General features: G+C 46.2%; 1 protein-coding gene and 1 long non-coding RNA gene across 7 annotated transcripts in view; one reads left to right on the plus strand and one right to left on the minus strand.

The window, feature by feature from the left end:
• Nucleotides 1-3,329: 3,329 nt before the first annotated feature.
• On the minus strand, nucleotides 3,330-7,849 carry LOC309362319. Of its 3 annotated transcripts, none has more exons than XR_014164898.1 (3): nucleotides 7,575-7,775; nucleotides 4,499-4,862; nucleotides 3,330-4,147 (listed from the first exon to the last, which is right to left on the minus strand). It is a non-coding gene; the product is annotated as an uncharacterized lncRNA (long non-coding RNA). The 3 variants fall into 3 exon arrangements; XR_014164899.1 differs by lacking the exon at nucleotides 3,330-4,147 and adding an exon at nucleotides 7,039-7,264 and having other exon boundaries at nucleotides 4,158-4,859; nucleotides 7,575-7,849; XR_014164900.1 differs by lacking the exon at nucleotides 3,330-4,147 and adding an exon at nucleotides 7,039-7,264 and having other exon boundaries at nucleotides 4,158-4,862; nucleotides 7,575-7,848.
• COL5A1 (collagen type V alpha 1 chain) overlaps nucleotides 6,427-12,678 on the plus strand; it is a 174,478-nt gene continuing 168,226 nt past the window's right edge. For 2 of the 4 annotated variants that reach the window (XM_081897750.1, XM_081897752.1), the window contains exon 1: nucleotides 6,427-7,132. In XM_081897750.1, the coding sequence (XP_081753876.1) occupies nucleotides 7,027-7,132 (106 nt within the window). In that variant the 5' untranslated portion in view covers nucleotides 6,427-7,026. The remainder of the gene's footprint in view (nucleotides 7,133-12,678) is intronic. The other 2 variants (XM_081897753.1, XM_081897751.1) reach the window with 2 other exon arrangements.

Genomic DNA, 12,678 nt, shown 5'->3' on the forward strand with positions numbered 1-12,678 from the left:
GATAGTCAGGTTATAGATCCACAGCTGTGACCATAGGAGAAATGACCCCTGGGAGGAGCGCAGGGAGAAGCGCCAAAGTGTATCTGCAGCAGCACAACCAGATGCCTTCATCTGTCCCAGAATACAATAAAACATGTCTCTCCCGTATCAGTCTCTTCAAATATGTGAGGGGTTGTCACATGGGAAATGGAGCAAGCTTGCTTTCCACTCCCGAGGGCAGGACCTGGACCAGTGGATTCAAATGACAAGAAATGAGATTTAAACCAAACAATAGGATAGAACTTCCTGAGGGCAAGAGCCTTTTGACAGTGTGATGGACTACCTGGCCCATCTAGCACAGTATCCTATTCTCACAGTGGCCAACCAGATGCCCGTGGGCATGACAGAGCTAAAATTCCCAGAGTTCCCTGGGAAGCGGTACTGGTGGTTAAACCCACTCTGGAACTGCAGGAGGGAAGTTGTCTTCCAACACTTCTCAGAACCTTAAATAAATTACAGCTCCCTGGATTCTTTGTGGGGGAACTTGACTGTTTAAAGTGGAATTGTAACGCTTTCAATGGATGATGTGACCAGAGGCATAGCCAACATCCTCCTGTCAGCAGCAGTGGAGGAAGCTGCTTGGGCAACTGGGGCACCACACCCACAGGGGCAGGTCTGCCTGCCTCCTCCCACTCAGCCGCCCTACAGCTGGTGGGGAGGCAGCTGGCAGACTATTTGGGCAGCACAGGAGAGAGATGGCTCGGGCGCGTTGCAGGCACTGTGGTGAATTCCACCCAGCATTTTGTCACCCCCCTCAGTGGTGACACTCAGGGCAGACCGCACCCATGGCACCCTCCCTTCCTCCACCCCTGCCTGTCAAATGTCAAAGAGAGAAATAATTATATGATTTTCCACAGAAGGCAATGCTGTATTGGGAAGTTTTTAATGTCTGGTGTTCTGTTGTGTTCGTTTATATTCTGTTGGAAGCCACCCAGAATGGATGGGGTAACCCAGTCAGATGGGCAGAGTATAAGAAATAAATTATCATTGTTGTCATCATCATCATCATCACTGCCTTACACTGTCAGAACATTGGTCCACCAGCATCATAAACTGGCTGAATGAGACTGAAAAACAGAATCCACATTCCCGGAGAAGAAAACTTTGGAGAACTTGGAGGGTAGATTTTGGACCAGCATCTAACCCTTATGAGAATAGGAATCTGCCTAATGAGTCAAACCCTTGGTTTAGCTGGCTGATTATTACCTACACTGACTGGCAGCAGTGGATTTATGAGGTTTCAGACAGAGGACATGCCTCGCCCTCCTTTGGAAAGGCCACCGGGGACTGAGCCTGGGACCTCCTGCCTGAAAAGATTGGGCCCTGGCACAGAGCTGTAGTCCATCCCCATAATATAAAGTAAGTTTCTAGTCATTTTTCTGAATACAGAACAGAGTTTCGTAGGAAGGAAGGCCTTATGCCAAGTCAGACTCTTGGTCCATCTAGTTCAGTATTGTTGATGCTGACTGGAAATGCCACCCTAGAGCTTCAAGTAGAGAAATTCCTAGTCCAAGCTGGAGATGCTATCGAGGCTCAAAGCTGGGATCTTCTGCATGCAAAGCAGGTGCTCAGCTTAGGAACCATGGCTCTTCCCCTGAAAATATAGATTCCAGTCTTCATGGTTCTGGATAAAGGACTGGATAAAAACAGGAGCATGGATCCATCCATCTCAATGCTGTCCACACTGAGTGGCAGCAGCTTTCTAGGCTGTCAGGCACGGTGCCTTCACCAGCCCTACCTGGAGATGCAATTGGGGATTGAATCTGGAGCCTACTGCACTAAAAGTTATTGTTGGCATTCATTGCTCTGCTTGTGGCCCCCAGGTTTCTCAGAAGGCAATGTGGCCCTCAGGATCAAAAAGTTCATCCACCTCTGTGCGAATGTGGATCTGTTTTGAGAGGTCAGTGGCTGGGCCCATGTTTGGCTTGCAAGAGGTCCCATGTTCAATTTCTGGTCTCTCTGATTAGAAGAATAAATTGCCAGAAAATAGGAACAGAGGAAGTTGCTTTATAGTATGAGTCAGGCCTTTGGTCCATCCAGTTCAGTATTGTACTGAGGAGAAGGAGGAGCAGTGAGATCCCATGAGAATTTCATGAGTACTCTCAAGATTTTGCTAGAAACTATCACTGCTTCACTATTCACCACCAGCAGCAGCAGCTGGAATGGAATGGGGTGAATGGTAAGGACATGGGTGTGTCACCCCCATGGGATTCCTCTGCCTGAGCCCTCTCCCTTAATCTGCGTGATCCAGCAGGCTTTTCTGATCATAGAAGCATTATATTGTAGAGTTGGAAGGAATCCCATAGATCATCTACTCCAACCTCCTGCTATGCAGGAACCTTAACTAGTGCACCCATGACAGATGGCCATCCAACCTCTGCTTGAAACATCCAAGGAAGGAGTGTCCACCAGCTCTTCTCGGAGTTTATTCCACTGCCAAACAGCTTTTCCCACCTGAAAGTTCTTCCCCATGTTTAGTTGAAACCCACTTTCTTGTAACTTGAAGCCATTGGTTCAGGTCCTACCCTGAGTCTATCTAGAAATACAGCTCTGTGGCCTTAATCCCTTCATGTACTAACTAGCAGTTGTGCATAGTTATGCTTGACTGTAATCTCCCATACTTTCCTGCTGACCAGTCTGTAGTCACCTGAGTCTTTCCCCTTCCCCCTTTTTAGAAGATGGGGACATTTGCCTGCCTCCAGTCTGCCGGGACCTCACCAGTTTTCCAAGAATTCTAAGATTACGTCCACAAGCTATATTAGAATCCTTGGTTGCAGCTCATCAGGCCCTGGAGACTTGAATTCTAGGTGATGTAGTTGGGTGATGTTCTTCTGCAAGCAGCAAAGGTGCTTCCAAAGCAGACCTCAGCAGGACTTGAACCCTCTTGCTCTAAGCAGGAATAAGTCCTCCAAGCCCTCTTGATATGTGTTTAATTAGGGTTTGAAAACCTCCCATTAATTTTTAGCACCGTCCCCAAATTGATTCAGACCTAGGCCAGATGTGGGTAGGGTGTTCCCCAAGGCTGGCCACAGATTTAGGGACAGGAGGGTGTCCCTAGCTCTAGCTACCACCACCAGATGGATTATTAAGAATGAACACTGTGGTTGAAAACAGTTGACTAACGTAACAACTTCAGAAACCTGTGTAGGGTTGTTGCAAAGTATCAGCAGAGAGAGAGATGAACCTTTTTCTTTTGGCACTCAGACATCTCTCCGGCACAACAAACAGATTTCAGGTATGCGCAAATTCTGGATGATGGTTTGTCAAGAAATAAGCAAAATACACTAACATCCTATTCCACTTTGGTTGTTTTTATTTTATTGATTTGTTTGATTTGCTCCAACAAAATCTTTTTTAAAAACAAAAAAGAATAAAGGCTGTCCCCACTAGCAACTATCTTTGTCTCTGAAATGTCAGAGGGCGTGCAAATGAGGGTGTGGGTTTGCACATTTCTATGTAACTGGGACGCTCCTAAGGAGGTCAGTGACCCTTCAGGCTCAAGTGATCCTCTCCAGTGGGGAAGATTCCAGCTTTTACCACAACAAAACCATACGTTTGACACACTGGAGAAATCAAGAGGGGAGTTGGCTAGGCTGCATTCGTGGCCTCTAAAATGACAGCATGCAGGTCCTGACCAACTTTGTGATTCACTTGATATTTGTCATTCTTCATCTCTCTCTCCTTTTTTTTTTTTTTTTTTGGTCTCCAGATGTGGGGCAACTCCCCCGCCCCTCATTTTGGTCGGCACAAATAGCTCATTGTCTGGAATCGTGACCTTTTCAGTTTAATGGCAAAGCACCAGCTACTGCAAAGAGAGATTTTGTGGATACCTTGATAGAGTCTCCATCGAAACTGTGCTGGAGATACTTCCCTTAGGGATACAGGGATGTGTGCATTTCAACTTCTCGTATTTAAAATCTTAACTTTGGTTCTCCACATTTCCAACAACACTTGCATTTTTTTTTTGAAAGTACACATGAAAATCCATGCATATGTTCATGTACATTTCACGTTCATACTTGGCTGAATGGGCTGCAGATCTTCTTATTCTCATATAATAAACATATGCAATAAGTCTCTCTCATCTTTTTTTCTGAAGCTTTGTACTCTACAAAAAAACAAAAACAAAGGTGAATAAGAGGAGACACGATAGAAGTGAATGAAATGGAGACACTGGATAGAGAAAAGATCTCCCTCTCTCATAACATTAGGACTTTGTGTGGGCATCCAATGAAACTGAATGTTGGAAGCTTAAGGACAGGTAAACGAAAGGACTTCTTCACATAGCGCAGTTAAACTTTGGCACTTGGGCTGGATCTAGACACATCCAACGTTTCAGTTTAAAGAGTTGTGAATTTAAACAGGGAAAACAGGTAGAGAAAAATGGGATTCCACATCACCATCTGGTGGCTCAATGTTATATTGCGTATACAACGCATATAAATTGCTTTTCCTTTACCAGTCTAGCTGACTCCTTGCTCCCACAGGAGGCACTGATGGTCACCAACTAGGATGGCTTTAAGAGATTATTTGACAAATTCATGAAGGAACAGAAGGCTATTGATGGTTACTAGTGACAATGGCTATGCTCCACCCACATGGTTGGAGGCAGCGATGCTTCTGAATACCAGTTGCTGGAAACAACAGCGGGAGAGAGTGCTCTTGTGATTGGTTCCTGCTTGTGAGCTTCTTCCTATCGGGGCATCTGGTTGGCCACTCTGAGAACAGGCTGCTGGACTAGATGGGCCATTGGCTTGATCCAGCAGACTCTTTGTATTTTCCATCTCAGCTGTTGGGGGAAGTATGTTTCTGTATACCAGCTGCTAGAAATCAAAGCAGAGGAGAATGTTTCTGTTGCATTCAGTGCTGGAGAAAAGCTAATACATTTCATTCTGTTGAATTTGTAGTTAATGCAAGTTTTACTTTAAACCACCAGCGGGCATTGCTTGTGTAGCAATCTAGCCAGCATTAGTTTGTAGCTCTCTGTTTAAGTTAACTCCACCCCCAAAAGCTGAGCTATTAAAAAAAAATTCTCTCCACTTGTTGAGGCAAAATGTCTGCTGTTTCTCTATCTCATCTCCACTCATCCTATAAACAGTTCCTGCATGAATAAAACCTTCGAACTCCAGAAACCATAAGTGATCTAATTCTCCAAGGTGCAAGCTCTCCTATCAGGTTTTGGGCCCAGACATTGATTTAGAACTCCAAACAAAGTTTCCCTGAATTTTCCCTTCCAAAAGCCTTTTCATCTAAGCTGCCCTTCTCCAACAAGAAAGCAAAAAAGAAGAGGAGTGGATTTCAAGTGAAGTGAAGAGAAGCAGGTGGTGAGAAAAAAATAAAAGAAAAGAGCAGGCTGCAAGATCTGCTAACACTTATATCCTGCTTATGGCCTTCTTTTTTGGGTATCTGTTCAGCCACTGTAAGAACAGGATGTTGGACTAGATGGGAGATTGGCCTGATCCAGTAGGATCTTCTTAACTATTAAGTTATTATTATTTATTAAATTTGTATACCACCCTTCACCTGTAGATATCAGGGCAGTTAACAACATAAAAATAGAAGAAAAACCACAAAATACGTAATAAAAAACTAAAACAAAACAATAACCACCCTCACCCTCTCCCACAAACACATTAAACAGAATACAGTGGTACCTTGGTTTTTGAACGTCTCGGAAGTTGAACATTCTGGTTTTCGAACGCCAAAACCCTGGAAGTAACTGCATCGGTTTTCGAATGCTTTTCGGCTTCCTTATTGAGTTTTCTGTAAGTAAATGCGTCCGGAAGTAACTGCTTCAGTTTTTGAACGTTTCGTAAGTCGAACCATCTTCTGGAATGGATTATGTTTGAAAACCGAGGCACCACTGCAAAGGATGTTACTGAGCCAAAGGCTTGGTTGAAGCGGAACATTTTAGCCTGGTGTCTAAAGGTGTATAATGAAGGTGCCAGGTGAATGTCCCAGGGGTGAGCATTCCACAAACAGGGAACCACTGCATAACAGGCCTGTTCTCATGTTGCCACCCTCTGTACCGCTCATGGAGAAGGCATGATGATCACAGGGCTTGGTAGGTTCCTATGGAGAAAGTCAGATTTGGTAGATTTCTACATTGCTGGCTGGGAAACAGCCTTCCCTGCCATCATGGTCAACTGCTGCCAGCCAGTGCAAACAGCACTCAGCTAAACAGATGAAATCTCTGTCTCTTTTACCCCCATGTTTGTTCATTTTGCTCTGTTATTTTATTTGAATGCATCATTTTTTAAATGCACGATTTTTTTATTTTCAAATGCATCACTTTTAATGCATCAATTCTCCCGCGACTGGATTTAAACTTCCCGCTGGGGTCTCCTCTGCCTGCCTGTTCTCACGCCCTAGTTGGAGGGGGAGCTTGAAAGGGTGGGGAAGACAGGCCTCTCTCTTTGCCACACACACAAAATTTTCTTTGCAAACTCCTTCCCTCGCCTCCCCCTCCCATCTGCGGAGAAGGGAAGAAGAGGCGGGGATTAGGGCTCTTCCGAGATCCTGATTGGCCGAGGCACTTCTGGATTGACATCCTATCCTCATCTGCTCTAAGAGGAGAAAGAAGAGAAGGAGGAAAGAAAAAAGTTTCACTCCCAGATCAGAGAAGGGAAAGGGGAACATCACGGTGTAGAAAGTCATCCCCGGAAGGCAGATCAAGCAGAGGGCCACTGGCAGAGGTGGAAGAGGACAGCAGTGGGCTCCCTTAAGGAAAGAAAGGAAAGGCAAAGCAGCGACCAAGCAAACTTTTTGCAGACTTTTTGGAGAAGAGGCAGAGCAGCTGGAAGGAGACGTCCAGTCTCCTCCTCTTCCATCCCAAGCATCCAAACTCATGGCTTCGTAAAGAGAACATTCCTTTGGGGGGTGGGGAGGGATATATATTAAAAGAAAGAAAGAATATTCCACCAGGCTTGAGGCTGCGTCTTTTGCACAAGCAAAATAATAATTATCCCTGTTTTGTCTCGGTGGACGATGGATACTCACACAAGATGGAAAAGGAGGACTTGGGTGATGAGGTCCATTCACCCTTGGAGTCTAGTAATGTGTCTTCTCTATTCAGTAGCCCAGAGCCACGCAGGTAAGTGGGACCAACAACTCAGTTGTTTTTGCTATAGATGCAGATTGTTTATTTTACTTCTTTTTATTTTTAAAGAGTTTTTGCCCTCGGGTCACGCAATTATTTTTTCCCCATCGTGTTCATACATGATTCCTAGAGGGAAAGGTTTGAGGCAGTGCTTAGATTTGGAATTGCCATATATATATATATATATATATATATATATATATATATATGCACATATATTCTCTCTCACACTCTCTCTCTCTCACACACACAGACACACATACATACAGTATATATATGCAGTAGCAACTGAAAGAGATGCAGGAGCAAATCTAGGTTTTGCACTGTTTTTGCACTATCATAAATAATTTTAGCAGCCTCAATCCTTTGAATGCCGTTTATCAAGGGCTGGGACGGGCAAAAGGAGAAAACTTCAGAAATGCAAAGTGTTTCTTACCCGTTTCTAGGGAGGGAGAAAGGTTTCTTGCGGAAGATGTTCTATACAGTTTGCAAAGGTCTGTTGCTTGGGATTATCTCTCCGTAGCGTAACTGTGTCCAGCTGCAAACTCCCGCCCCCCGCCTCGCTCCTGAGGAACAATCTGGGGATCAAAGGCAGGAACTTTGCAAACTCAAATGAACTTAGAAAACAGACGCCCCCTAATGTGCCTTAAGTGAACTTTATGGAAACAAATTCTTGCGTCTAAAACTCAGAGCGGGTCAGTGAGACCAACGCAGGAAATCATGTTACTCCAGTCCCAGATCAGGGTTTCATGAAAGAAGCCCAAAAATGTTCCATGATCTGTGTTGCCTTTGACTAGTGGGTCGTGGAAGAGATGTTTTCTTACTGTTACACCTGGATAGAAACCAGATCAGCCAGACTGTTCCAATAAGGATAGCTTTGGAACAGTATTACATTTTGTTTTTCAAAGAAACAAGATGGACTGTTAGTTTTGAGATTGGAAAATGCCATGAAGTGAAATATTTGCCATAAACATTTGTTCTGGGCTTCCTACTGCTTCTTATGTATGTACAGTATTTACAAAGTGCCGGAGATGGGTCTGGAGACTTGTAGAGAAGAAAGAGGAAAGTCTCTGCTGCCTTAGGAAATAACAGGAGGGAGTGATGAGCAGAGACACCTGTATTATAGTGGGTTGGAGTCCATAACCCTTGGGGATCCCTTCCAATGGTTTGCTTTGTATTCAGTTACAGCAAGGTTTATTGCAAGTCATAAGAACATAATAAGATCCTGCTGCTGCTGATTCCCCATCTAGTTCAGCATCCTATTATCACAGTGCCTGTCAGATGCCCTTAATGCAAAATCCACAAACGGGACCCAAGCAGGACACAGGCTCACAAAGGCTACGCTCCCTTAGTGGTTTCTTATCAGTTTCTTAGAATAGATACATTCATGGAGGACAACGCTATCAGTGGCTACTAACTATGATGCTCCATGTTGGATCTCTGGTACTGGGGCAGTATGCCTCTGAATGCCAGTTCCTCTCGTTTCTGCAGGCAGTAGTGCTGGAAGGTTGTTGGTAGTGTATAAAACAAGCTCTTTACATAGGGCTGACCCTCAAACTAGGGCTCTGCTTTGCATGCAGAAGGTCCTGGGTTCAATCTACACCCGCATCTCGAGGTAGGGCTAGGGAATGCCTCATCATAGATACCCTGGGAAGCTGCTGCCAGTCAGTGTAGATAACACTGAAGGAGATGGACCAACAGATCTGACACTTGGTATAAGACAGGCTCCTATTTATAATCCAAAACAATGAGGATTAGAATATTGCTCTATTGTAGAGAAAGGGCGGTAGCTCCAGAGTAGAGCATCTGCTTTGCTTTGCTTCCAGGAGTCCCCAGGTTCAATTCCTGCTGGAAACTCCAGGTAGGACTCGGAATGTTCCCCACCTGAAACCAGTTAGTGCAGATGGTCCTGAGCTAGAGAGACTAATAGTCTGACTCAGGATAAGGCAGCTTCCTGTGGTCCTATGTTCAGAAGTTGTTGCACTCCATCATCCCTGCTCATTGGACATGTAGGCTGCTGAGCCTGCTGGCAGCTTCTGTGGGGGCTGCTGGGAGTTATACTCTAGCCGTAATTAGATGGCAGCAGGTTAGGAAGGCTGCTTTATGAGTTGTTTGACAGTGTGGCTGGGCGATATATTGTCCAAAACTGTTTTGAAGTCCAATGTCATGATATCAGTTTCATAATTTTTGACCTGGCAATATATCATGAATCAGGATGTGTGTGTGTGTGTGCGTGCGTGCGCACACTATGCAAAAATCACAATGCAGGAAAAAGTGTGAAGCCAGCCTCTACATAGCTCCATCCTTATTTCAAACATCATGATATATCTGTACATCACAATGTATAGCTAGTGAAATGGCATGATGTTGAAAACCAGATATTGCCCAGCTTTATTCAACAGTGGAACAAACAAGAAAGTTTATCCTTTGTTGGAGGTTTTTAAACAGAGGTTGGGTAGCCATCTGCCAGGGGTTCTTTAGCTGTGAATCCTTCATTGCAGGGGATTGGGCTAGATGATCCTTGGGGACCCCTCCCAAATCTACAATTCCATGTTTCTATGACCTCATTTATCATTTTGCCTTACTGGAAAGCCTCTGGACTCTAGAGAATTCTGGAGACCCTTATGGGTATTCTGCTGTGGAGCCCTGGCATGGGCTGCAGCATCTCTCTTAGATTCTACAATCCATGCCAGAATTTTTGGCAGGACAGACCCTGTTTGCTAACACTTTTTGGAAAGGAATCCAGTGGTGTCCCTAAGAGTGACTTGTCAAGAACCATCCAGTGAGTTTCATAACTGCACTAGGAACACAGGAACACAGGGATCCGTTTTCTGCCACTGGTCCAGCTACCTCAGTACCATCTATGCTAGCTGGCAGCAGCTCTGCAGGGCTTCAGGCAGGGGCAGAGCATGTTTTCATAGCCCCTGGGTGGTACACATGTACAGGAAGGTGCAGAGGGCAAACAGAGCCTGCTGCATGCTAGCCCAGCCCTTGCTGCTGATGCTGCTAGAGCAACACCAACCCATGAGCCACTTTTCGAGTCTGGGATCTGGGGAGGGTGGCATGAGGGTGAGGCTGGGATTGAAGGGCACATAGTATCCTTCTCACACTGCCTGCCCCGAGCAGCTCTAGATCCCAGCCTCCTAAAGTGGTGCAGGGCTAGCTCAGGGAGGGTGGCATGATCAGCCAGCAGCTCCCCCACCCGCTACTTCCCTGAGCATTTCTGAACCTATCTGGAAATGCCACCAGGGACCCGGGACCTTCTTTGTGCAAAGCAGGTGCTCTGCCATTGAGCTATGGAGGCCCCCAGTTCCCCTTCCCAGAGCTACAATTCCCAGAGTGGTTTAACAGTCAATCCCTCTTTACGGGGAACTCTGGGAAATGTAGTTCTGGGAGAAGAAGCAGGGTTCTCCTACCACCTCTCACCACCCCGAACAAACTACAGCTCCCAGGATGCTTCAGGAGAAGAAGCCATGAATGTTTAAAGTGGCATTTGATGTGAAATGTGGCCTTGGTCACCCACCCCAAATCCAAGCTGTCTTGTAAAATAAACGAAACTGAAGGGAAAGAAATGTGATTCCCATTTCCTTCAGCTTTACCCCCACTGTGTGCCAGGCGTCCAGATGTGACAGATGAAAGGCTCTGAGTAGGCTTGCATGGGCGGGGGAAGGGGGGGCTCTGGGGAGTGACCTAATATTACAGGCTTGCGGTCCTGGTCCTGTAGGGTGCCAACTTACAAAGTTAAAACCCTCAGCGACTACCGAATAGAGCTTTGTGTTGGGAGAATCCCGCCCACACAGCTTTTAGGCTTTCTGCAGACAGCAGTTGTTGGAAATATTTTCATATGTAGTACAAGATGCTTTTCTCATCCTTAGCTCTTTGCCATGACTTTGTTAGGCAAAAGCACATAATCTGCAACCAGAGGCTGCAGGCTAAATGGTTTTTTTTTAATGCAGCTTCTCAATTGCAAATGATATTCTGAAGAAAAACTTCCAAGTGGAGTGTCCTGCATGCAAGAGCTTCCCATCAGGGCATCTGGTTGGCCCCTGTGCATAGGCACCATCTAGGGTGGGCCTGGGGTCCCCCCCAATTTAAGGCAGGGGGCCACATCTCCCCAAAATCTGCAGGGGAGTGAAAACATGCCGCATTACATGCTTACATTAACCAAGCAGTCCATGTGGCATACTTGTGTCACTCACGCCTGCCCTGTGGCATATGCGCGACACGTCAGCACATCATGCGATCTGCGCGCATGATGTCATCATGTCACATGGTGTGCTGACGTCACTCATGCACATCGCGTGGCACCAGCCCCTTCAATTGCGGGGGCAAGGCGGCACACTTGCCGCTTTGAGAACAGGATGCTGGACCAATGATCCAGGAACCAGGCTCTTTTTGTGTTTCACAAAGAGGTGTCTTAAATTCTCCCATGGAAAATCCCAGAAGCATTCAAGAATTTGAAGGGATGGGTTAGCCGCTAGCCAATAAGGCCCATGGGGAGTGAATCCCCCCAACATTGGCTGGGCGTCCATTCAACAAGGCGGCTGGGGAAGTGGCAGCGAGGCCAGAGACCCTTGTGGCAGCCAAGGTGGGATGGGGATTTTTGGATGTGTGGGGTGCCTGGGTTGCCCCCCCCCCCCCACAAATTGTGCACCAGGGACTACAGTTGCTTCTGGCTACTGCTGAGCTTGGGGAGGAGGAGGAGCTGGCACTTGTCCCAAGAGGTGCTAAGGGAACTTCCCGCTGCCTCTGCATGGTCTCTCCATGGCTGCTGCTCCATGGGGAGCTCATAGTGACTGCTGGAGAATGGGCGGGGAGAGGCTGTGGCCCCACCCTGTGTGACATGCTGACTCTGAGGGGCAGGCAGAGGGCAGGGCTGCCCTGGGTGAGAAGAAAGGGGGAGCAGAGCAGAGCACAAGGAATCTAGATATTTTATTTATTTTTTAAAAGCCCCCCAAACCCTTTACATCCATGCCCCTTTTGAAAATTTATATACACTCGTACCTTGGATCCCAAACGCCTTGGTACTGAGATGTTTTAGCTCCCAAACTCCACAACCCTGGAAGTGAGTGTTCTGGTTTGTGAACATTCTTTGGAACTCAAATGTTCGATGAGGCTTCCGCAGCTTCTGATTGGCTGCAGGAGCTTCCTGCAGCCAATCAGAAGCCGTGCTTTGGTTTCTGAATGTTTTGGAAGTCGAATGGACTTCCGGAACGGATTCCATTCGACTTCCAAGGTACGACCATATTTGTGTATGTGCTTGTAAATCCACTGAAGAATAAAATAAAATAAAATCGAGATTAAGGGGGTGTCTCAAGACAGTGGAGTGTGCATGTGCTGTGTCCTGTTTGTGCAGTGGTGGTGACACCCAACCTTCTTCTCTGTGCTGGGGGTGGGGAATGGTGAGTGAGAAGTGCCCGTATTTTCATCCAAAGAATGTTGGAGTGTATGAAACCTTAAAAAGAGTAAGGACTATCATTGGGTTATCTGGACCCTTCTTGAAGGAGCTGTGGAAAGAGATTAGAATCAACCAAGATGGA

The sequence above is a fragment of the Podarcis melisellensis genome, assembly GCF_964234715.1.
Source record: "Podarcis melisellensis genome assembly, chromosome: Z".
NCBI lineage: Eukaryota > Metazoa > Chordata > Lepidosauria > Squamata > Lacertidae > Podarcis > Podarcis melisellensis.